Consider the following 24,269-nt stretch of genomic DNA (forward strand, 5'->3'; position numbering starts at 1 on the left):
GTTTTAATTGTGGGCTTCTTTGTGGGGCTCCCGAGGAGTAGGAGCGCAGCTGTGCTCTGACTCCCCAGGACCCAGAAGCCCCGCCCCCCAGTCCACCCCAAACCCCAGGGTTCGGAGTCTGCGCTACACTGCAGGGGTGGTGGTAGCCCATGTAAAGCCGGTCGGACTAGAAAGAGCCCCAGAAACCGGTCTAAGAAGCGGGGGGGGGGAGGGGGAGAGAGACCCTATGTTAAAAATAAAATAAAACCCAGAGCGGCTCTTTGGTCGTCGACCTTTCCCTGCTGCTCTCAAGCGATACTGCCAAGAAACGTCGCTTTGCACCGGCCGCTTCTCGACCCTTCCGGCCCAGGGGGAATCCGGATTGAGGCTGGCACGGAGGGTTTGCAACGGCTCTCCCGCCCTCCCCGCGGAAACAACCTTTGCACGGCCTCCTTCCAGGCAGCTCCCCCCCCCATGTATATAACCCCCCCCCATCCCAGCGGAGTCACGAGTGGGGGGGGGAATCCCCAGCCGAGCTCCGAGCCAACTTTCTCTTTCCAGCTGCCGGTAACGGGTCTGCCCGGCGACTGCTGACCACCTCGGAGCGCTTTTTACCCATTGGTGGATAATCCCCCCCTCGGCCAATCGGAGGCCCCGCTCCGCCTCGCCCCGCCGAAGGAGCGTCGCCAGCCCGGGCAGCGCAGAAGCGGGTTTCGTTTGGGGGCTGCGGGGAGCGGCGATGGGTCCCCTCCTGCTCCTGGGGGGCGCCAGCCTCCTGCTTGCCCTGGGGGGCTCCGGTGAGTACCTGCGGGGGCCCAAAGGGCTCATGCGTTGGGGCGGGAAAGAATTTCCACCGGGACAATGCACAGAGGGAAGGGGGGGGGTCTCTTGATCGTGCTTTTCCTGGACTCAAAGGCGGGTGGGGGGGATTGGTTGCCCCCCCCATCTAGACCTCTTTGCAAAGCCCCCTTTCTTTCACTTGCGTGTTTGCATGCGGGGCGAGGCGGGGGCCGCGGCGCTTTCCCGTCTTCTTCTGCGGCTCCTGGCAAAAGTCCGCTCGTGTGCGCGGGATTGCGAGGAAAGGCTGGACGTGTCTCCCCCCCCCAGTGGTCCCCCCCCCATGGTCGTCTGAGCTCAGCGTGGAATGAATGCGGGACATGGGGGCTGGGAGCATTCTGACGTTTCCCTTTTCCCGGCATCGGACCACCGGGGGGGGGGGGAGAGGGAGAAGTCGAGGGGGTTGGAGGTTTCTTCGCTGGGTGGGGGGGGAGGTGTGCAGAGATGCGTGCAAAGCCTGTGCGCCTGCGGGAGAGAAAAGGTGCTCGGGAAGGTCCCTCCCGGGCTGGGAGCTCACGTGTGAAACCGCTCGGGAGCGACTCGCGGGCAGTGAGTCGGAGGATGTGGCAGCCTTAGCCAGGGCCTGCCTGGCCGGTGGGACTCTCCGCCACCAGAAGCAGGAAGGGCCGCAGCTGGCTGCGGTGGCTGGAGAAGAGGGTCGGAGGCGAGAAGGGCAGGGGAGGCCCCAGGGATGGCTGCTAGCTGGATGCCTCTGGCTGGGGGGACGGGGGGGGGGGGGTTGCAAGCAGGGGCTTCCCTGCTGGCGGGCTCCCTTCAAGCATCTGAGTGGCCAGTGCTGGGAAGGGGATGCTGAGCCAGGTGGCCTAATGGGCGGATCCAGCTCAGCTGCTCTTCTCCTGCGTTGTGCTAGGAGCCCCCCCCCCCTTGGGCTTCCAGAACCCCCTTCTGGGTCAGAACCTGCTGGGAGGGATCAGTTTTATTTCCCGAGGGAGGGCTGGGTATCCCTTTGGATGCCCTCCTCTTCGTTACTTTGCCCCCCCCAAAAAATCTTATTTAGCCATTTATGCCTGTCTATCCCACACTTCAGAGTGGCTCAGAGCCCCCCCCCCCCGCACCCAAAAGCTGGCCTGTGCTGTAGGGGAGGGAAGAAGAACCTCCCGTCCCCCCCCCCATGCAGATGTAAAGTTTGGCCAAGCTTGATGGGACCCCCGGGAGAGAGGTCATGAAGGTTTCAGGCTGGGGGCCTGGCTTTAAGGGCAGGGGCTTCCTTGGCCCAGGCTTGCCTTAAAGGCCAGTTCACGGGCACAGCAGATGCTTTGAGGGCCACGATCCCGGACTGTGCCAGGGCGCTGCTGGGGCTCCTCTTGCTCCAAACCGGCCCTGGCGTGAGAGTGCAGGTCGCCGACAGACACACAATCGGCACATTCACACCCACAGCCCTTGTTGCCTTCCTGACCTTGCTAACTTCACCCCTTGCGGGTAGGTGAGTGAGAAAACCATTGGTCTCCGCTCACCCCTAGAAGAATACAATGAACCGTGAGATGTGTCACCCAAAGTCCAAGGGCTACTTATGACCAGGACTGAGAGCCAGTGGGGCATAGCAGTTAGAGTGTTGGACTAGAATCAGGAAGACCAAGTTCGAATCCTGACCCTGCCATCAATCTCCTGGAGTGATTTTTGGCCAGTCGCTCTTGCACAGCTGAACCTGCCACAAAGGGTTGTTGGGGAGGGGGGAGAGTGGGAGAATGACAAATAGGAAATTATCTCCAGTTGTCCTTGTGAAAAATCTCATCACCCTGTGTCAACCCGGTGACCTGGGCACTGATTTGCAGAAGCGTCTGCTGAAAGAACAGGGCAGTCTTCGAAGCTTGTTTACTGGGAAGAAAGTCCCAAGGAGCTCAGTGGGGCACGACTGCCTCATGAGTGTGTTTAGGATTTTAGACTCAATTTGTTCCCCTTTAAAATGCAGCCAGAGTCCTCCTTGTGTTTTCAAGACCCTGGACCATCTGCCTGTCTAGTCGTGGCAGCCAGACTTTTCCCCCCAGAGGTCAGGCTGGGGTGGGGGCAGAGGGAGGTCTTAAAGGGCTGTGGGGTGGGAGAGACGTGCCTGCGTTTCCTCCTGTGGGGTGATGGAGCTCATTCTGTGGCTTTCTAGATCCAGGCCACAGAGGACAGAAGCTGCCTGATACCTTTTCTTAGGCCCAATCGAAGAAATAGCTTTTGTGCTCACAAGGATTCCTCTTCAGGCCGGACCTTAAAAGGCCTCTTTACCAACATCCTGGGTAAGAAGCTCTTTGCTGACTTCCTTGGATGTGGCCTAGCCTCTTCCCGTGCTTGTGAGGAGACAGAAGCAAAGTACAGAAGCCAGACAATTAAAAGTATTAGGGTAAATTAAATAGCAGGTTTTCCCAGGCTTTTGGGGTTGGACTTTGGTCTTTGCTGATGTGGCTACCTAGGTCTTTTTGCCAAGGAGAAGAGCTTGTCTTTTGAAGGGGAAGAAGCCCCCCACCCCCAGGGTCTCAGAAGTGGTTTCCAACTTCCTCCTGTTCCCCATTGATCTGGTGAGAGAGATCTCAGAGGAGCTGGCAAGCCACAAACTTCAGAGTTCATGTGTGCTTTGAAGAAACCTCACATTCAAGTCTTTTTTTTTTTTTTTAAGTGGCTCTTGAGAACAAGACAGGGTGGGGATGGAATCAGTGGTCTTTTATGCATGGCTGTTTCCCCCTGTGTTCCCCGGCGATTTGCCCAAGTTTTCAGAGACCTGTTTTTACGGCATGCGTAATTAACACAAAGAGCCGAGGTGACAGCAAGCGAAACAGCCTCGGCTCCCTGCAGAAGTGTTTGAAGCCCCAGTTCTGAAGCCCCCCCCCCAGCCTAGCCAGAACAGAGACTTGAATCAGAAGGGAAGACAAAGAAAATTTGTGAGCTTCCTGGGAAAGGAGCCGGCCTGATCGATACTACAGACTTCAACTGGTGTCGCAGTTGTCTTTCTTCCCAGGAACCATAAAAATTGCAGTTTTTTGAGTGGTAGGGTGTGTGTGTGGGGGGGGAGGTCTAGGGATCTCGAAAAGAGAATTTGTACCCCATGAAGAAGCCGTAACAGCTGAAGTAACAGAAGCCTGCATTAACAGAGCTAATAAGGACTAGAAACTTTTTTAAAAAATATTTTTTTATTTTCTTCATTTAATATATCAGCATAAAAACAACATCCAATACTAAATAGTAATAATAAAAATAATAAAAAAGTAGTATCACTAATTTGACAGTAGAATGACTTCCCCCTCTCCCTCTTCCATCTAGAAATAAATTGTATAAACATTTGCTAACGGAGCTAATCCCAATATTATTTTTAATCTGTTCTTATCCAATATTATTAAATCAATACCTAATATAAAATTAATACAAAGTACAAATAAGGGATTCGATCAAAGAATATCCTTTAAGTGATCCCATTGAAAATTGATTTTCACAGTAAGTTCTCCAAGCCTCCCATTCCCCCCAAAATTGTACATTATCATTCTGTTTTATCAAAGGTGTAAGCTTCGCCATCTCAGTCAATTCCAGCATCTTTTTTATCCAGTCTTTTTTGTCTGGTATCTCGACTGTCTTCCATTTAGCTGCATATATCAGCCGTGCAGCCGTGGTGGCATAAATTAAAAAGGTTCGTTGGATAAAAATGGTATCCGTGCAGAAGTAGCGCAGGGAGTGCGAGGACTAGAAACTTGATGGGGAGGGTAGAGCATTTGCACCAGCAATACATAGTGCAATTCTCAGCAGAGTGTTATTATACCCTTTTAATTCCGTGAAAGTCCGAGGGCTTAGAAGAATGCGGCTGTCCTTCTGCGTTGCCCTGACAGTCTGAATTCACACGACAGAAGCATTTTGGGAGTCCCACACTGGCTACTGGTGTGACCAGAAGAGCAGCTTCCAATGCACTTGGTGGAATCAAGGAATAATCGTGTGTAGCAGGATCCTGGATGAAGGGACGGATCTGAGCCTCAGTCACCAACACCCCCCACCCAGCCAAGCGCTGAGACCCCTCCTCTGCCCATTAGGGACCAAGGGGGGTAGAAAAACCCCTTCCGTCAATGAAGGGTGGGAAGTTGGGGTGCTTCAGGGCCAGCGACACAGGCAAGCAAGCGAGAAGGCAGCAAACAGGAGAGTTCCTGAACCTATTGCCCCAGGAAGGGAGAAGGAAGGGGGCATGCCAACAAAATAAGGAAAGCGGTGAAGGCGCTCTGTGTGGGAAGCAGAGCCAAGGCCTCAGACTATCTTGCTGGTCTCTGCGCCACCAATGCCCCATCGAAGCTGCTGTTCCTATAGCTGTGCATTCATGCCCAGGCTTCAGAAGAGGTGTCTGGAGCCTCAGAGCAGAGCTACTTGTCTCCGGGGGAGAGAGCAGATGTGGAGATTCCCCCAGACCCAGTCCAGGGATTTGCCAAGGCCTGTGACACACACACCCCTTTCCTATGTTCTACTTCAGGGGTCTTCAGTGTGGCGCTCGTGGGCACTATGGAGCCTGCCGACAGTTTTCCTGGTGGCCGCTAAGCGTTTTTAGAAAGTGCCTGGAGCCAGGTGGGGCTTTTCTCCAACACAGCTTCTTATTGGCCCTTGGACATATGAAGAAGAAGATTTGGTTTTCATATGCCGACTTTCTCTACCCCTTAAGGAAGAATCAAACCGGCTTGCAATCACCTTCCCTTCCCCTTCCCACAAAACACACTCTGTGAGGTAGGTGGGGCTGAGAGAGTGTGACTAGCCCAAGTTCACCCAGCTAGCCTCATGTGTAGGAACGAGGAAACAAATCCAGTTGACCCGATTAGTGTCCGCCGCCCATGTGGAGGAGTGGGGAATCAAACCCGGTTCTCCAGATCAGAGTCCACCGCTCCAAACCACCGCTCTTAACCACTACATCACACTGACTCCTATATGATTGGCTGTGCAGATTTTTAAAAATGTTGCTTTGGCATCAGCTGTTAACACAACACAAGGATCTTCACTATGTGACTAGAGCAGTGGTCGGCAAACTCATCAGTCAACGGAGCCAAATATCAACAGTACAACAATTGAGATTTCTTTTGAGAGCCAAAACGCCTTTGAGCAACCATTCATGCATGGGAGGTTTTGCCTTGGATTTGCCGCTCTCTAGGTGCACATTTTCCCCATTTGCATCCTCAAAACTCTGCAGGGGGGGCTTATTGTTGAGTTTTGAGAATCTGGATGGGGAAAATGTGCATCTGGGTGGCAAATCCAAGGCAAAACCTCCCGTGCATCAACGGCCATGCACAAACCAGAAGGAGAAAAGCTATCCTCACCTGCACACGCACCCCCCCCCACACACACACACACACCCGGTGCCACACGAAGCTGCCTAATACTGAATCAGACCCTCGGTCCATCGAAGTCAGTATTGCCTGCTCAGGCTGGCAGCGGCTGTTAAAGAGGCTGGGAGTCCCAACTTGGGGGTGGGGGGGGGAAGCCAAGCAGGATGTAAATTTAAAAAGGGAGGGAGACCTGCCTTTGCAAAAGCCCCCCCCCCCCGCAACGGGTAAAGCTGTCAATAAAACCCAGGGGGTCCAACCTCTGGGATCTGTCATTTCTCCCACACTTTGGCTCAGGGCGAAGGTCTTCCCCGTGTCTTCCGCCCCCCCCCCCCCGCGCCCTTAACGCATTCAAACAAAACTTTCTCAAACCCCCGAAACTTGGCAGCCAACTGCGCCCGACGCCAAACTCCCGCCGGGAGACTCCCCCCCCAGGCCAGGGGTTGAGGGTCTGGCTGCCCTCCCTCCTCTCCTGCAGCCCCCCTTGATCCTGACCCCACACCGGGAGGGGAGGGAAGGGTCTGGCGGCGACCTCTTGCAGCCCCCCCCAGATCTCCCCCCCCGCCCCCACTCACTGCGCCTCCTTCCAGCCGGGTCCAGCCATTGTGTGCCGCCCCCCAGCGAAGACAGGAGCCCCCCAACCCCCGGAGAGGGGGGCGCGGGGCGGCCTCTCCCGCCGGATGATCTGGGGGGGGGGGGCGGCGGCTGAGACACGGTAGCGCCGGCCAGCTGCCTCCGCCCGGCTCCCGCGTCCTCGCCGCGCACGTGTGAACGCGCCGCCGTGCCCCGCAGCCACGGGGGAGACTCCTAAGCGGAGGGCGGGGCGGAGGGCAGCGCCCCCGGCCCGCTCTGCCCCGCGTCCCCGCCCTGCCCCGCACCTGCCTTGGCCGCAGTCATTTCCTGGGGGGGGGGAGATCCCTGCCCTGTGGAGATCGGTTGTTATTCCAGGAGATCTCCCGGCCCCACCTGGAAATCGGCAACCCTTTCGGCTGCAGATATTCCCCCTTTCCCCCCTCCCCTTTCCTCCACTTCTCTTTTCTCTTCTTTCAGAGGCCTTTGAGCCCCCTCCCCTCATCCCTTTCTTGCTCTCCTTCTTTCTCCACCAGCCCCCCACCCCACCCCCAGCTTGGCTGCCCGGACAGGGTCGGAGGTCGGGGGGGGGTGCCCTTCTTCGCTTCCAGCCCCCTTAACTCTGCCCCCCTTTCTCTCTCCCCCCCTTATAGGCTCCTCCTCGCATTCCTTCAGGAATTTCTACACGGGAGTTTCGGAACCCGGCCCGGGGCTGCCCCAGTTCATTGCCGTGGGCTACGTGGACGAGCAGCCCATCACTCGCTATGACAGCGACACGAAGCGGAAGCAGCCGAAGGTCCCCTGGATGGAGAAGGCGGGGAAGGACGACCCCCAGTACTGGGACACGCAGAGCCAGATCTTGCAGGGCTGGGAGGCGGGGTTCAGAGCTGACTTGGAGACCCTCCTGGACCGCTTCAACCAGAGCCGTGGAGGTGAGTGGAGGGGGAGGGGCCAGCCAGGGTGTCGCCCCCCCATCCCCCCCCAGGGCAAGAGGAGGGGAGGGGCTTTGCCTTAAGAGAGAGGGGAAGGAGGGCAGCCCCCTCCCCTTTCTGCTTCCCAGGCTTCAGGCTCTTCTCCCCCCCCCATTATGGCAGACACTCCTCTTTGCGGGGGGGGGGGGAGATGAAAGGCACCTTGGCTGCCCTGATGGGCCCCACTGGGGTGGGGGTTTGTGGGACTGGAATTGAGACACCCCCCCCCCAGGGAAGGAGAACCTGGAAAAGCGCACTTCCCTCATCCTGCAATTTGGAGGCTGTTTCCTTGGGGGGGGGTGAATTCCCTCCCCCATTTCTCCCACAGGCAATGGGGGGGGGAAGGGGCTGTTGCCTGTTGCCAGGAAGGCAGGATTGGGGGGAGGGGCTGCTTCTCCCTGGGGAGGAGTCCCATTTTTACTTCTGAAACATGTGATCCCCCTGTCAATGGGGCAGCCCCCCCTTATCCTCAGAGGCAAAAGAAGGCCTGGAATAAAAGGTGACCCCCCCCACACACACACCCTGTTTCACAGTGGCCCCCGCCATGGGAAGAGGGAGGGGCTGGAGATGCCCCCTAGTCCCCCACAGGATCCATGCAAGTTCTCTGCGGAAAGGAGATCCATCAGAAAAACAACCCCCCCAGGAAAGGCCTGACACTACCTCCCCCCCCCCAGGAAGGGGGAACCATTTCCAAAACGGCTTTCGTGGCTTCTGCTGAGCATTTCTAAAAATCGCGTCCCCCCCCTCCCTGGGAGCCCCTTTCGGGGGGAGGGTGGACTGTAACGGAGAAGGCCCGGGCTCCGCTGCATGCCAGGGGGCCCAACCTTTAGCGGCCAGCTAGTTGCAGCCAGTGTATTTGGGAGGAGAGGGTCCTTTTGATACGTGGGCCATGAAAAGCTTCAAGGGTCGTAAACAGCACCATGAATTGGACTCCAAAACAACCTGGCAGGCAAGGCAGCTGTTGTACAACAGCCAAGAGACTTTCTCACTAAATTTAACACACTGTTTCCAGTAATCTGGGTGCTGAGCAAAGAAGTCCTACTCTAAAGTAAGTGTGTGCACACAAATGCCAAAAACAAAAATCAGGAAAAATATCTTTACCTTTCTGAACTCCCCCTGGCCAAGTGGGAGGAGTCTGGCAGACACAGGCACGTGGGTTCTTGCTCACAGATTTGGGGCGAGCGAGGGGGTGAGGGGGCCAGGCAGGAAGAAAAGGGGGATGCTCCAGAGGAAGCTTGTGCCAAGGGCAGCTGCTCTTGCCTCTTGGCTTCCCTGAGCCACCAGCATCTTGGCAGGGCTGAGGGGGTGGGTTGGGCCTATGGACTCCCCTGCAGTCAGCAAGGGGCTACCTCTTCAGCTGAGGAACTTGCTTCAGCCATGGCCCCCTCCCTTTCTCCGAGAGCCCCCCCCCCCCATTTCATTGCGTAAATTTGCCTCCTGGTCCTTCAGGCTCCCTTCCATGGGTTGGTGATGAAGCCTCCATTTTTGTTTACAAGGTTGGAAGAGACCACAAGGGCCATCCAGTCCAACCCCCCGCCATACAAGATCCCACAATTAAAGCACTCCCGACAGATAGCCATCCAGCCTCTGCTTAAAGACGGGGACTCCACCACCCTCCGAGGCAGTGCAGTTGTGAAATGTAATGGAGGGTCTTGTGCTCTGTTGAGGGCCATCAGGACCCCAGTTTCAGTTCCACGCCCAGCTGACAGCAGCATGAGAATGGCAGCGCTCAGAGCTCCTGGGATAGATGCAGCAGAAGTCTTTTACTCCGTTTTGATGCCATCAGACTTGGCTGGCCATGAAAACGTTGTCTGATTGTTCTCTTGTTGGATTGCTCTCTAACAGCTGTGAGGTCCCCCTGCTTCCATCTTCCAGGATGCTGACCAATGAATGGACAGGCAGTGAGAGGACTGACAGGGCATTTTTAAAAAAAGTTTTGGTTTTTTAAAATTTCAAATTAAAAGACAAAAGTAAACACATATAATGTTGGTTGCAGGAAGCCATGTTGGTCTTTTTCAGAATCCAAGGCCAAAAGCCACGTAATGCCTTTTGTTGAGACCACCCCAAATGACACCAAACAGCGCAAGCTTTGGAGTTTGCCAGAACTCTTCATCAGGCTGGAAGCTGAAACAAAGAAAGAGAACACCAAGGTTGTGGGGGAGGAGAGAGAGGAAACGTTTCCAGCCATGATTATGAGGTTGGCACAAATAAAATGGTGCCAGGCTCCATATAAAAAAATAATCCCTCCAGAGGAATCTGGGCAACTCAACTCACATCCCCTTCTTGCCATAATTCATAAAAGGAACACTTTCAAAATTCTTGGTTTTATTTTATCCTTCTCCTTCAGGATACGTTTTGCTATTCCAGAGATTTTTCCAACTGCAAATACACCACTAACGTGCAGCAGAACTATTAATGTGGATTTCCTGAGAGAATGTAAATAGTGCTCAAAGCTCTGGAAACTGGTGACAGGCTAATTTCAGCACACCCCAAGAGCTGCGCATGATGCGCCGTAGACGTGGCTGTCCACTCACCTGTTTCCGCTCTCCTCGGAGGTCACCAGGACCCCTCGTAGCTTACAGGACTTGTTGGTTCCGTATCAGATGGGTGGTGACATCTGCCATGCGAGAAAAGACATAGAAATTGGAATTTTAGCTCTGTTTTTTCTTTGACTCACAGACCCAGCCAGGTGAATTTGTAAGTTAATCTTTAGAAACAGGAAAAATTCTACAGGAAAATAAAGCACTGGAAATTTTTCTGCACAGTTCTCTGGCAAGAACTGTGACACTGTGCTGGCGACCAACTCCTGTGCACCCAGGCGTCAGATTTTCCAGATTTTTATTTAATAAGTCGCGTCGAATCTCTGCCAAGATAGAAAGACCATTGAAAGGAATATGGAAATACAATTAATTTCAGAAATAAACATCTTCCCAAAAGTTATTTTTTGGGGAGTTCCACCATTTTGAATGAAATCAGAGTTATGATATGCCAGTTTCCAAGGACAGCTGTATTTATATAAACTTTTCCTTACTGTATGCAGAATAAAGCCCAGAATAGAGATGTAAAATTTTTGAAAATTTTGAAGCTGCAAAAAAAGAAAAATGGTCCCACTGGGGGAAAATTCAAATATCTGAGGTGCTTACTTTCCTATTACACATAAACTTTTTAACCCGATTAAAAACATTAAATGCATAATTCATTATTTCATTGAAATGCAAAGTAAATGTGCCACCCAGTCGCAACTGACTCTTAGCCCTCCCCACCTCTGCCCCCCTTGTGGGTACTCCAAAGCAAGATATGATCAGGGGTGGACTGCCGTTGCCTTCACTAAATTGGCACACTGATTGAATGTAATAGTATAAGCATCTTTCTTTTCTAGAAGGAAAACTGCAAGTATACTTAAGAAATAGTGGCAAACTGGTGTACCCGATGCTATTAGAGCACACAGATTTTAATTTTTTGCCATCACAGAGGGAGAAAAGATGAGGGTGGAAAAATTATGTGGTCAGCACAAAAAAGTACATTGTTTGTACAGAAACTCTACAACAGTAGAGTCATAGCAGGTAGGAGAATTAAGCTAAACTTCATGATATTGAAAACACTGAGTGCTTTAATAATAGATCATCATTAAACACATTATTTTATATAAATCGTTGCCAAAATTGGTGATCTTTAATCAAAAAAGTTGACAATGTTGCATATGTGTTCAGTGTAAGGGTTTTTTTCAGCATTCCCCCCCCCCAAATTTCCCAGTCTTTTAATGGGAAAATGAAAAAGTACTCAGATGTTTTCATGTTAAGCATTTTAAGAGAAAAAATTAGCCTTTGGAAATATTTCTATCCATGTTAAAATATTTTGTATACGTTTTTTTCCAGGGCGTGCCAAATTGTTCCATTTTATCCATTGGAAGTACTGAAAAGTCCTTTTAAAAAAAATCTAGAGTTTCTCCCTCTGGCCTTCAAATCTCTAACCCAGCAATGTCCTATTTTATACTTTTATATTGTTGTGTGGGATTATAGTCTGGGCCAGTGTAAAACATCCTGCGTTTGTTTGTTCATTATGGAGATTTCTGGCATTCCCCCCACCCCCAATTAGGAATCAGAGTCATAAAAATTATTTAAACTTATTAAAAACTGAAAGAAGTTGGTTATTTCCTGGTTTTAATGGTCTCCTGAAAGGGAGACCATGTTTCCAGAATGCCATCTTGTTTGTCCCATAAAAATGTTTCTCAGTCATGAAATCATTATTGTCCTGATTCTTTGTTTTACTTTGAGTCACCAAGGACGTCAAGATTTTGCCATTTGGAATGTAAACCCCCTCAAGAGACCAGGTGTGGTCCAAGACTAAATGAGATCCAGGGCTGGGCTTGAACTCCTCTAGAAGAGCCCCCCCCACCATCTGAAGCCGGGAAGGGCGCCTGCAGGGGGGGGGACACACACCTGGATCTCTTTTCTGCATTTCTCCCTTCCTTTCAAACCTGAGGGTCATGGAATCATAGAGTTGGAAGGGACCCCCAGGGCCATCAAGTCCAACCCCCTGCACAAATGCAGGAAATTCACAACTACCTCCTCCCTCCACACCCCTAGTGACCAGAAGATGGCCAAGATGCCCTCCCTCTCATCATCTGCCTAAGGTCACAGAATCAGCATTGCTGACAGATGGCCATCTAACCTCTTCTTAAAAACCTCCAGGAAAGGAGAGCTTACCACCTCCCGAGGAAGCCTGTTCCACTGAGGAACTGCTCTAACTGTTAGAAAATTCTTCCTAATGTCTAGATGGAAACTTTTGATTTAATTTCAACCCGTTGGTTCTGGTCCGACCTTCTTGAGGTTGATCTTTTGGATCGTTTTGAATAAGATGGCTTCTCAGTAGTTCTTGGTGGGATCCCTTGGCAGGCCATCTACCCTGAAGGCAGGATGTTTGCAACAAAACAGAAAATGGCAATATTGATCAGGGCTGGAATCCTCCTTCCAAGGTCTCCTCTCCTCCCCCCCCCCCACTCCCTCCGCAATAAATTGAATTCTCCATTCAGCAGCTGCAGCCCTGAAAGTCTTAAGGGGGGTGGGCTTTATGAAGCCCTTCCTGGATTTTGCTCCATGCTGGGAAGCCATTTTCAACATCGAGATCAGCTGAGAATTTCAGGGAAACTCAGACAGAAATAAACACCTGAGTTCTTTCAGGGATTTGTTTCCAGCCATTTCTGAATCCAGCGCCGGGTTTCGCACTTCATTTTTAGCTCTGCCTGACTGATGAGGCTTAAGACTTTACAATGGGGGTTGACCATGTTGAGTCAAGTGGTTCAAGCCAAGGTGCGCAGGACACTTTCAGTGCACCAAGAACTGTCTGCTCAGAAGGAAACTCCGCTGAGACCAGTGGCTCTTCCTCCTGAGGAAGTGCACAGAGGATCGTGGCCTTAATGGGGGGAGGGCTGGCCCAAATCCAGTTTAAGTGTCAACCACGTGATTTTTTATTCCAGTGATGATAACTTGGGGGGTGTCTGGATTGAACATTGGAAGATGTGGGGGTTGCACCCAGGAAAGCGACCCCGGGAATCTCTACTTTAGAGGACCCCAAGCAGGGGGGGGGAGGGGTGCATCTCCTTCCTAGAGATGCTCACAGGTAATGACCCTCCCCTGGCCTTTCTCATCCCAGTTCCCCCCACAAGTGTGCAGAAACCACCATCAATCAGGCTGGGGGGAGGGGGCATCTCCTGAGTCCTCCCCCCCCTTTGTTTGCAGCTTTTCACGCAATTATCCCCCCCCCCTTGGAGGGCTGCCCTCAGCCCCTGCTCCTTCTGGGCAGCCCCTTTGGGAGGGGGGTGAGAAGAAGAGACTCCCGATGGAAGGGGTTTGCCTCTCTGCAGCCTCCCTCCCATCCTTCAAGACCCCCTCCCCGTGTCGCTTTCCTTTCTCGGAAAGGGAGAAGCCCCCCCCCCCAATACACCCCCGTTCATCTCCGGGTGTCTCTTGCAGGGACCCACACGGTGCAGCGGATGTACGGGTGCGAGGTGGGGCCGGACGGGCGGCCCAGCGGGGGGCTTTCGCAGTACGCCTACGACGGGGAGGACTTCCTGGCCTTCGACAAGGAGACCCTCACCTGGACGGCCCCCCTGCCCCAGGCCCAGATCACCAAGAGGAGGTGGGAGGCGGAGGGGATCGTAGCCCAGCGCCGGAAGGCCTACCTGGAGGAGGAGTGCGTGGAGTGGCTGCGGAGGTACCTGGGCTACGGGAAGGAGACCCTGCTGAGGACAGGTGAGGAGGCATCTCTTGGGGGGGGGGGCGGACCGGTTGTGCGGGAGGTGGGTGGGTGGGTGGGTGGGGGGTGTCTGCGGGGCTCCTCCCCGCCTGTCCAGAGACCCTCTCCCGGCGGAGAAAGGGCGGGGGGGGGCTCTTTCCCCTCCTCCCCCGTCCGACCTCCAGGATTTATTGGGGGGGGGGCTGAGCCTTCAAAGACCAGGCTTCTCCTCCCCACCCCCCTTCCTTGCAGGCAAAAGTGGTACAGGCTGCCACCCCCACCTCGGGACTGTGCCGCTTCCTATTGCCCTGCACTGGATGCATCCCCACAGCCAAGCAGGCACCTGGGAAAACTTCTACTGGGGCCTGTGGGGGGATATACCCAGGTAGAAAATAATATTTTAGCCTGCCAATAATTGGGGGAAGGTAAAATAGATGATTCATCAGAATAAATTGGAAAGGCATTCTTTCAATGGGGGGGCATTGAAAGAATGCCTTTCCAATTTATTCTGATGAATCATCTATTTTACCTTCCCCCCAATTATTGGCAGGCTAAAATATTATTTTTCTACTCTTCAAACCCACAATTAATCAATTCATTCTTTTCTATATTACGCTAAAAGTCCATAAATGGTTCCCAATTTTCCACAAACTTAGATCAGTTATTTTCTCTTATCAAAGCAGTCAGTTTTGCCATTTCCACTAATTCTAACACCTTGACAAGCCAGTCTTCTATTGTAGGTATATATGGATGTTTCCAATTTTAAGCAAACACCCATATTTTTTTCCAACTGACTATCCATAAACCCCAAAATATACATTTCTGGCTTCATTTGTATATTAACCTGCAAAATCTTCTGTATTATAGAGTGTCATTGAGACCTTTTTTTTTTACTTTTTTACAAGTCCATCATAAGTGATCGAAAGTCCCTTTATGCTGTTCACATTTCCAACATGTATTTGGGACATTTTTATTCATTTGAGCTAACTTACCTGGAGTCAAGTACCAACGATACATCAATTTATAAAAAAATTCTTTCAGACTAGAACTTAAAGTAAACTTAAGGCCCTTTAACCAGATATTTTCCCATTGTTCCATTCGTATGTTATATCCAAAATTAGTTGTCCATTTCACCATGTAATCAGTTACTTGTTCTTCTTCCGTTTCATATCGCAGCAAGCGCTTATACATTTTAGCAGTAACATTATCATTTGTACACAGTTCTGTTTCAAATTCAGTTTTACCATTTGCAAAACCATAAGATCTCTTGCAAGTTTTAAATCTATCCAATAGTTGTGCATAGAGAAACCAATTCCTGTCTGTCATTATTTCTTCTCTTTTTCATTTTACAATCGTTTTGTGTAAATCCTGATATGTTATCCATCTGTTTTCATGTATCATTTGCCGTCTAAGTAAGGCTTCTTTTGGTGATAGCACAAAGGAGTTTGCCAAACTCTATTTAGCTGAGATATACCCTTCCCTCTTTCTAAGACTGCCCATTTGATTACCAAAAAGGTTTCTTTACATTTCATGATTCATTCTTCTATTGGGGAATATTATCCGACTTCCAATATCACAGAATCATAGAGTGGGGAAGGGCCACACGGGCCCTCAGCAGGTTCCTGTGATGCACATAATTTTTGTAATACAAGATGAATTCATTCCTTGTTGATGGACGAGGTGTTATTCTAATTCCCTTTTCATCTTGGATTACAGTTATCATATTATTAATTTTCCTATACAGTCTCCAAATATCTATTAACATCAATACCTTGAATGCTTTACTAGACATATAAGGCAGAGTAGGAGTGTCTGATTTCTTGAGCAACCTGTCCATCCGTTTATTCATAACACTATTGAAGTCACCCGCAAGAATAACTTTGCCTTCTGCAAAATTTATAAGATCCTCCTGCAATATTTTTTAAAAGGCCCGTTGGTTAGAGTTTGGAATGTAAATGTTCGATAAAGCAATTTGTTGTTTAATGTTTCATTGTAAAAATCATATGAATTCGGGAGGATCCGTGACTTGAATCCATGTTTTATTTGTTGAGTGGGTTTGGCAGAGTGGTGGACCTGTGCTGATTGCTAGGCAGTCTGTGGAAATGGATGTGGTATGTAATCTGGCAGTGAGTTTTGTGGGACTTCCTGGAAAAACAGTGAAGATCCACGAGGATTCGTACCTTGGATCCAAGTTTTTGATCTGTGGAGGAGCCACAAAGCACTGGATCTCTGTTTTCCCCCCAGAACACTCAGTGGAGATGGATGTAATTTGTGGTTCTAAAGTTTATTTCAGATGATTCCTTCAAAAAATCATGAGGATCCATGAGGCTTTGGATCTTTGTTTTTGCACCATATAGTGTTTGTACCATGAAGTATTGAACACACACACACATGAAGCTGCCATACAGTGAATGAGACCCTTGGTCCATCAATATCCGTATTGTTTACTCAGACCGGCAGGTGCTCTCCAGGGTCTCAGGCAGGGGTCTTTCCCATCACCTACTTGCCTAGTCCCTGTATCTGGAGATGCCGCGGACTGAACCTGGGACTTTCTGCATCTCAAGCAGATGCTCTACCACTGAGCCACAACCCCCTCCCATAATTTCTCAGGACTAGCCTGTGAACTTGGGTGTGTTCTTTGAACTGGCAGTAGATTTTAGAAGGTTGCTTGAACAAAATGAGAGGTTCCATGTATTTATACTTCAGTAGCAGCATGGAGTGTAAGAGCCGTGATTTTTAGGATCCAGTCTGAGGACACCCGAGTTGATGCATAGTTTGGTCAGTTTGTGGTGGAGTGTCTGTGTGGAAGGGGGTTTCCTATGTGTAAAAAATCTGGAGGGTCTGTGTACACCTGCCTTTTACTCCCTTCCACCCTCCCTGAGAAGATTGTAGCTTTTTGATGTCAAAAATTGTGACAGCTCAGTATGGAGGAGTCTGGGCAATTGCCATAGGAATTAAGAACTGATGAGCATACATAACATTTCTCCTCTACCTAAATTGAATTTAGAAATTAATTGAAATTTCTAAGATTATTACCCAGAGATTTGCAGAGAAGAGAGAGAGCTTTTGCTGAATTTAAGATCTGAGAGATTCAACCGTGTCACAGGGTGTTAACCATCTTACAGAGAATATGTGTACACAGGCAAACACAGGACTCTGGAGCATTGCCTGATAAGTATCAGCTACACCAGGACATTCCTCTGAGCATAGAATTATACTTTCCAAAAAGGAGCCGTTGCTGTAGTGTTCTGTCCTGAGAGATTTCTGGCCATAGAACCAGAGATCCATAACTCATTGGAACAGTTAACAATGGATTTCTTGAGTCACTCCGCCTATTTATCTGCTTCAGGGCTAAACGGGGAACACAGAAATGGGGGCATGGGGGGAATGCTGGCTTGATAAAGGAAGCAGGTACCAAAGAACCAAATCAAAGGACCACCATTCCCAAGTATGACTAAGATGCTGAGATAGGTTGCAGAATCCCCTCCTGTGGAGTTTTGCATCCTTTGGAGAAGCTGAAGGTTTGCTACATCCAACCTTTGAGGTGGGACTGGATGACCCCATGGGGACCCTTCAGTGCCACCCTCCATCCTGACAGCCTCAGAAGATTGTCCTCTGTTAATACAAACCAGTGTTGCCCTTTCCACAGAGGCTCCAGCAGCGAAGGTAGCTCGCAAGGCAGGCTACGATGGCCGGGAGTCCCTCATCTGCCGAGCCCACGGTTTCTACCCCAGGGAGATTGAGGTCACCTGGATGAAGGATGGGGAGGACCGGAAACCAGACACCTTCACGGGGGGTGTCTTCCCCAACTCCGACGGTACCTACCACACCTGGCTCAGCATCGAAGTGGACCCCAATGAGAAGGACCGCTACCGGTGCCGGGTGGAACATGACGGCCTGCTGGAGCCCCTGGACTTGGCCTATGAAGATCCAGGTGAGAGACCGAGGGGGAGGAAAGCTGGCCCCCTTGGGAGTGGGGGGCTGGCAGAGGTTGGAAGGGGAATTTTTGCCCAGGTGGGAAGGAGGGACTCCAGGAAAAGACACCCCACACACACCTTAGCAGTGTAACAGTTTACAACGGCATCCCCCAGTAGGACCCTGTATGTGGTGTGGGGTACAAACCAGTTGCTTGGATCTCTGTGTTAAAGGGGTGTGGGGCTGATATCTAGTGGGGTGGGGGCAGGAACTGTGTGCGAATTGTGTTGCACTCAGAAAGACCTAAAGGCAATGCCTGCCTCCTCCAGCGACCCGAGATCTTTTTGTAACACTCGGTTTTTCCGACTCACAATATTTAGAGAGAGTATGAACTGAAAATTCTCTGAAGATTTGTTTTTGGTGGTAATTCACAGTATCATAACTCTTCCCTGCTTTATCATGTTAAAGAAGGCTTTCACCTCTTCCAACTTTTCATAATACAATGTTATTTCTAGGACCACAGTTCCTCTGTTTCTCTAATCAAGTAACCAGCAAATGAATCGACACCTGTATGAATCTTTCTATCCTTTATTGGAAAAAGGAAAGGTTCTTTTTATTAAACCAGACAGAATACAATAGAGAACTAAAATTATTGAACTTGCACAGAGTGTAAATATAAAGGGAAGTACAATGAAAGATTATTCTAGTGCATATCAAAACTAGCTGTATGTTAGAACAAATCAGAATTCGGTCTCCGGTTTATTGCTCTTAAGGAATATCAAATAAGCCAAAAGAGTCCCCATATCTTACCAAGCAGGGATCCTTCAATCTCTGACTGCTTAGCTTCAGTCCAGGGAAATCTGATTTGGTCTTCACAAGCATGCATAGTTATAGAGAAATCTATCTGATCAATCTCTGAAGTCACTTATCACAATCATGTGGCTATTTCTAAGTACCTGGTTGGCTATTGTGATAAGCAAAATCAGCACAAACACATCTGTTCACTTTAACAAATGACGAGCACATTTCTGAAATAGCTAGGTAGAAAGTCATAAGCTGTCTCATCAAAATAACTTTCCCAGCTAAAACTCTTCCTCAGCTAAAATACTTGCTCAGGCCTAGAAACTGCAAGCAAAGGATGACATAGCTAACAGGTGTCTCCTTGTACTGGGGTTGCTACTACGACACTTTGGCTGGACAATCTCTACCCGAAGCTTTGGTGAGCTTCCAGGCTGAACAATGATCTTTTCCCTTTCCCTTTCATCCTCAGCATCCAACATGGGGCTCATTGTGGGCATCATCGTGGCTGTTCTGGCTGCTCTCATCCTGCTGGGGATCGGGGTCCCCTGCTACATGAGTAAGTCAACAAGGAATGCCTTGTCTGGGATCAAAGTGTGTGTCTGTGTGATTCTTGCAGTAGATCCCCACTGAGGATTGTGGGGGTGGCAGACAGAGGGCCCCTGGCAGTGGCAGATGGTGCTCCCAGATATGGTGAGCACTCACAACTCCTGCCCACAGACTGGCATTTTGAACATGGACTGGTAACTCTATTCGTTTATTTTAATATGCTTCTACCCACATTTCTCGCACAAGGCAGGACCCCCAGGCAGCATATCTCACACAAGTCATGCTAAACAGACAGGACAGGTCAAGAAACCAACACTAAACTCTCCCATCCAACATGTCAAAGGTAGGGCAGGTTGCAGGCCTTTCCCCCAGGCCTCAAGCCTAGGGGAAGGGAGGGTGGGGCCATGCATCTGGTCTCCCCCCAGCCCTGGCTGGAATTCCCTCCTCTGGCCTGAAGGTCCTCCAGGCCACCCCCATGAGGCAGCAGCAGGGGGTTTCTACACTGAAAGTGGAATCATCCTCTCATGGCAAAACTACAAAATCCACATTTCAGGGTGGAGGGAGGCTAGTGGGACCATCTTGTCCCCTGGCTGGATTTCCTCCCAGAACTTAAACCCACTGGGAATTAATGAAGCCCTGCGGACTTCAGGGGGATGCCTGCTGCATGAACACATTTCTCATTGTAAAGAGGAATCTCCCTTTGATGCTGTGATTCTATGCGGCCTCTCTGCTCCCCTCCCTTCTTCCCTGGCATCTCTCAACAGGGTCACGTCTCTTGCCTGGGGGATGGAGAGGGAGTCTAGTTATGACTTCTTCAGCTCTAATGCTTGAGGGGGGGACACATTTCTGTATTCCTCTGTCAGGATAAACAAGTGGCATCCGCATTCTAACCAAGAATAGCCTGGGGAAACTTCTGGAAGTTGGTTAAAGGGGGACTGGAGGACATCTGCAGGTGTGCGTGTGGTGGGGGGGGGTTGAGAACCCAAGAGGCCATCTTCACTGTACAGGGCATGGATGGATGATCTCTAAGTGTCCCTTCTGGCTCTAATTTCTTGCTTCTTTCTCTGCAGAAAAACGGCAAAAGAAGGGTTACGAAGCACCAGCAAGTGAGTCCTGTCCCTTCCTCTCTGAGGTTTATCTTCAACACAGAAGCTGGGGGCAGGTGGGGGGGGGGGGTCCACTGACGATGACAGACCCATAGCCCTCCCTCCCCACTGAGGTGGTCCAGGGAAGGAAGGGGGGAAGTCTTAGTCCATCTACAGCCAGGCTGCTCCTGGTCCAGGCACGGCCTCCAGAGAGCCGGCCTGGAGGGCAAATTATACCAGAAAAGGAAATAAAGACATTTGAGGTGTCTTTCTTGCCCCCACCACAACGTGCTCCAGGCAGCTTACAAAAACACTAAGCAGTAAAGCACTATTTGTAAAAATTACCATCATACAGAAGTGGGAGAGAGGAAAAACCAGCCCTAAAATACCTCCAAAGGGCTTTTTATGGCCAGGGTGGAGAGCTGTAACCTGGAAGATCCAGCCCCAGAGGCAGAAATGAGACTCGAGGGACTTTCCCAATGGGCACAGATGGGGCCACAAAAGCCCCCCCCCCTTTCTGAGGCCTTGTGCTGGTTTGGGACTAAGTCACGCCCCCTTTCACATCATCTCAGAGTCCACATGAACAGACAGAAGAGGGTTGAACATGGGGCCGTGTTGAGAATTAAATATCTAGATTATATACGTTGTCAAACAGGGCAGCTTCTGCAAGGAAAGTGAACAGTCAGCTGCAGGAAGAAGATGTCAAGAGGTCCAAGAGAGACAAAGAATCCTGTTGGGCAGGGAAGGAGGGCAAACGTAGCGATTCTGTCGAAAGAGGTCCTGGAGGTTAGGGAGACAAAGGGACTGTGGGGGGGGGGTGAATGATGGTGAGGATCTTGGGCTTGGAAGCAGGGCCTGGTGAGAGAGAGAAACAGGCAAGACATGGATTTGAGGCAGTGGGAGTTGCAGGGAAATCTCCCTCAAGGCTGAGGAATGGGGGTGGGGGGAAAGAAGGGTCTTAGGGGCAGGAAGGGAGTGGAGAGGAAGAACTGAGGCTGGGGGCTTGGAAAAATAAAAGAGGGCCCTGTGGGGTGCACACACAAATCAGAATGACCTCTGGCTGCAGGTCCCCAATAGATCAATTTTTCTGCAGGAATCTCTGTCCATCCCTTTGTTCACCTGAAGCTGCCTTATCCTGAACCAGATCCTTGGTCCGTTATGGTCAGTCCGTGGCTACTCAGGCCGGCAATGGCTCTCTTAGGTCTCAGGCAGAGTACTTTCAAATGGCCTACCATCTTTACTGGGAGAAGGCGGGGTATAAATTGAATAAAATAATTTTAAAAAATGAATAATTGGAAATGCCAGGAATTGAACCTGGGATCAGAGGCTCTACCCCCTCCCCACAGCCCCTCCCCATTTTTTGGTACTCGTTTGGAATCCATTCATCTGGGGCAAATTATATGTTTTGCTAGGGATCCTGGCTCAGCTCTTCCGCAGTATGTGCTTTTTCAACTCTAAAAACCATGGGGGGTGGTATTCATATCGAAGCTGAAGGGTTCGGGGTGCCTTCTCCACAATTAAGCCAGTGATGCAAACTCTCCCCCCCCCCCCGCTTTTGCAGGAAGTGACCAGGGGTCTGACACCTTTACCAATGGCAAGTGTGTTATGGGGTGTGTGTGATAGTTGGTACCAGTCTCTGAAATGGGGGACCCTTCTTGAGACAGACTCTGTGGGAAATGGGCCCAGATTTTAAGAGGGTTTCTCTGTGTTATTTTAACCCTGTGCTCTGCACCTCTAGGGAACAAAAACATTTAACCTTCCTGCAGCAGCAGATAGAAATGGGTTTTAGCCCTCCTGTTAATTAAACAAACAAACAAAAAGGTACTTTGATGAAGGTACTTTAAATCTTTTCCTCCAATGAAATCCCACTGCTTTTTCCTGGCTTCCTACTTCCATTTATTCTATGGGGTCAGTTCTTAGGAGCTAAATCTACCTCAATAATAAAAAATCAGGAAGGGGTCTCCCCACTAAATTTAGATTGTGGAAAGTTAGTCATTTATATTGGGGGAGAATGAACACCAACTTTGTAAAAATGGAAAAACAAATCAAAAACATTTGCTTGTAATAAAAAGTCATTGGAAGAAAATTATTTGCCAAGAAAACATTCACTAACAAAAGTGAAAAAGAAAAATATATTTTTAAAAAGCCCATAATGTTGGAACCTAAACTCCTAACTTCACAGTGCCTATTTTCCAGGTCTGTCGTGCTGATCGATTCGTTCTGGGAGTTCTGTGCTTGGAGTTTAATTTCCAGACATACGCTGGCCCAATTCGGATACACAGAAGAGTTAGATCAGGCAAACCGTGTGGCAGGAAGCTTAAGGCTTCTGTTCTGCTATGGTCCTGATTCAAATCAGGCCCCCACGTGCCTGGAAAGGAAGTTTCCAACACGGAACTAAGAGAACACTTCTTTAGACAAAATCCAGGGGCAGCAGTCCCAGGAGCAGTGAATCCGAAAAGAGGTGAGTGTCCAGAATTCACTTTCCTTTTTCCAGTGGTTAGTGGAGAGACAAAGCACGAATCTGTCTTTTCCTCTCACAAAAAGAAGTCCTGTCCTTTTATCCCTGTCCCGACTTGCTGGAAAATGCAAAGGGTTCCTCAGTTCGAGAATCTTCTGGTTCTCATGAACACTTTGCATTCTCGCAAGAAGAGTCAGTTGTCTGATAGGCCGGCAGCCATTAGCAATCCAGTGGAGTCTGCTCATAGCTGGTTTTCCACCTGAAATCAGAGCTTCTGCAAACTGGGTTTTGAGCCACTCATCTTGCAAACCTTTAGGGTAGCCTCTGAAAATCAACTCAATTATAGCCATCGTCATTAACTGTGGAGATGAGGAGTAATTTCCCACCAGAAAGCCTTCTGCCCTTCATTCAGTCGCTCCATTTTTGGCAGCTGCTCTCTGCTGGTGGCCTGATCTGTGTGGGGAGTGTGGCTGAGAGGCCCCCCTGCCATAACAAAACATTAGATTGGGCGTCCTTTAGGTTTCCTCCCCCCCCCCCATTTTGATGCATGTTTACAATTCCCTGGTGGCTTCAAGACTCTGGTTTTCTTTTTTAGTTCCTGTGCCTGAAGCATAAGAAGAGAACGAGGAGGGTCTATTCAAGAGTCTTTGGGGATCAGCTATCCCACGCAAAGAGCTTCTGCCACCTTCAACTCTTGCTTAATTTGACACCGAACCCTGTCTCTGGCAGTGGCTTCTGGTTTCCATCTGTATTGCTTGGATTTTGAGGGATGTTTTTTCTAATGGACTTGGATTGATTTTGTTTTTCCTCTGATTTTTGAACCATGGGAAACTCATCCCTGTTGATCCTTCAGGACCTCTTGGTGAGTTTCAGTACCACAGAATTCTTCTGGAGACATAGGCTGCTTTTTTCAACAAGCTGGGTTGGGTTTCCCGGCCCCGTGTTTATTCTGTGCTGTCAAACAGCCACTTGGGAGGACAAATTCCCAAGTTCCACATGGTCCAATCTGGATGGGGAGAGCAGCATGGAGCATAAGGAACTTCTGCCTTCCCCATGTGAAGTCCCCTCAACCCATAACAGCCTCTTCTTGCCCTGTCCTGCAGTCCTTATTGAGACTGAACTCCTGTGGCGTTTGGTAAATGAGTGATACGCAGCTGCTGTTTGGATGCATTAAAATTTTTAAATGTTACATCTAGTCTGAGCCTGACTTGCAAAACAGGTTTCATGATGTACCCACTGTTACTAGACAAAGAAGAAGAAAATCTTTCTTGGGAAATATAAAAACCGGAGCAGATGGATCCAGCCGGTCACCTATGTACCCAAGCAATAGTGCATTTTCAGGATAATTTCGACCAAATCAATCCTACATGTGCTGGTGTTTCTGTTCATTGAAAGTCAGATTTTTTTGCCTTATTTTCCAAAGTGGTTCCACAGCCACAGTGTTCCCTGCGTGCACCGGGGAAGTCAGTGGCTTTCAGCCAAGTGTACCTCACAGGGTTGTTGTGACTGGAATGAGAGAGGGGTGAATCGTAACCTGCCCTGAAACACCAACAGCAGGTGGGATGACTCTTAATCCCTTGAACTGTCAGCC

The 24,269-nt window shown here is 50.0% G+C and overlaps 1 protein-coding gene across 1 annotated transcript; it reads left to right on the forward strand.

Moving 5' to 3' along the window:
* Positions 1-718: 718 nt before the first annotated feature.
* Positions 719-23,825, forward strand: LOC130493329 (BOLA class I histocompatibility antigen, alpha chain BL3-7-like). Its single transcript, XM_056867044.1, has 8 exons — positions 719-749; positions 7,322-7,600; positions 13,612-13,890; positions 17,523-17,807; positions 19,059-19,145; positions 20,206-20,241; positions 22,577-22,681; positions 23,782-23,825. Exons 1-8 carry the CDS (start codon positions 719-721, stop codon positions 23,823-23,825), a joined length of 1,146 nt encoding a protein of 381 aa, XP_056723022.1.
* Positions 23,826-24,269: the final 444 nt, after the last annotated feature.

Source organism: Euleptes europaea, chromosome 1, assembly GCF_029931775.1.
Source record: "Euleptes europaea isolate rEulEur1 chromosome 1, rEulEur1.hap1, whole genome shotgun sequence".
Classification (NCBI taxonomy): domain Eukaryota; kingdom Metazoa; phylum Chordata; class Lepidosauria; order Squamata; family Sphaerodactylidae; genus Euleptes; species Euleptes europaea.

Coding starts and splice junctions, on each gene's coding strand:
- LOC130493329 (XM_056867044.1), top strand. CDS start 719: ATGGGTCCCCTCCTGCTCCTGGGGGGCGCCA. Junction 7,601..13,611: donor CTTCAACCAGAGCCGTGGAG/GTGAGTGGAGGG, acceptor TGTCTCTTGCAG/GGACCCACACGGTGCAGCGG. Junction 19,146..20,205: donor CGGGGTCCCCTGCTACATGA/GTAAGTCAACAA, acceptor CTTTCTCTGCAG/AAAAACGGCAAAAGAAGGGT.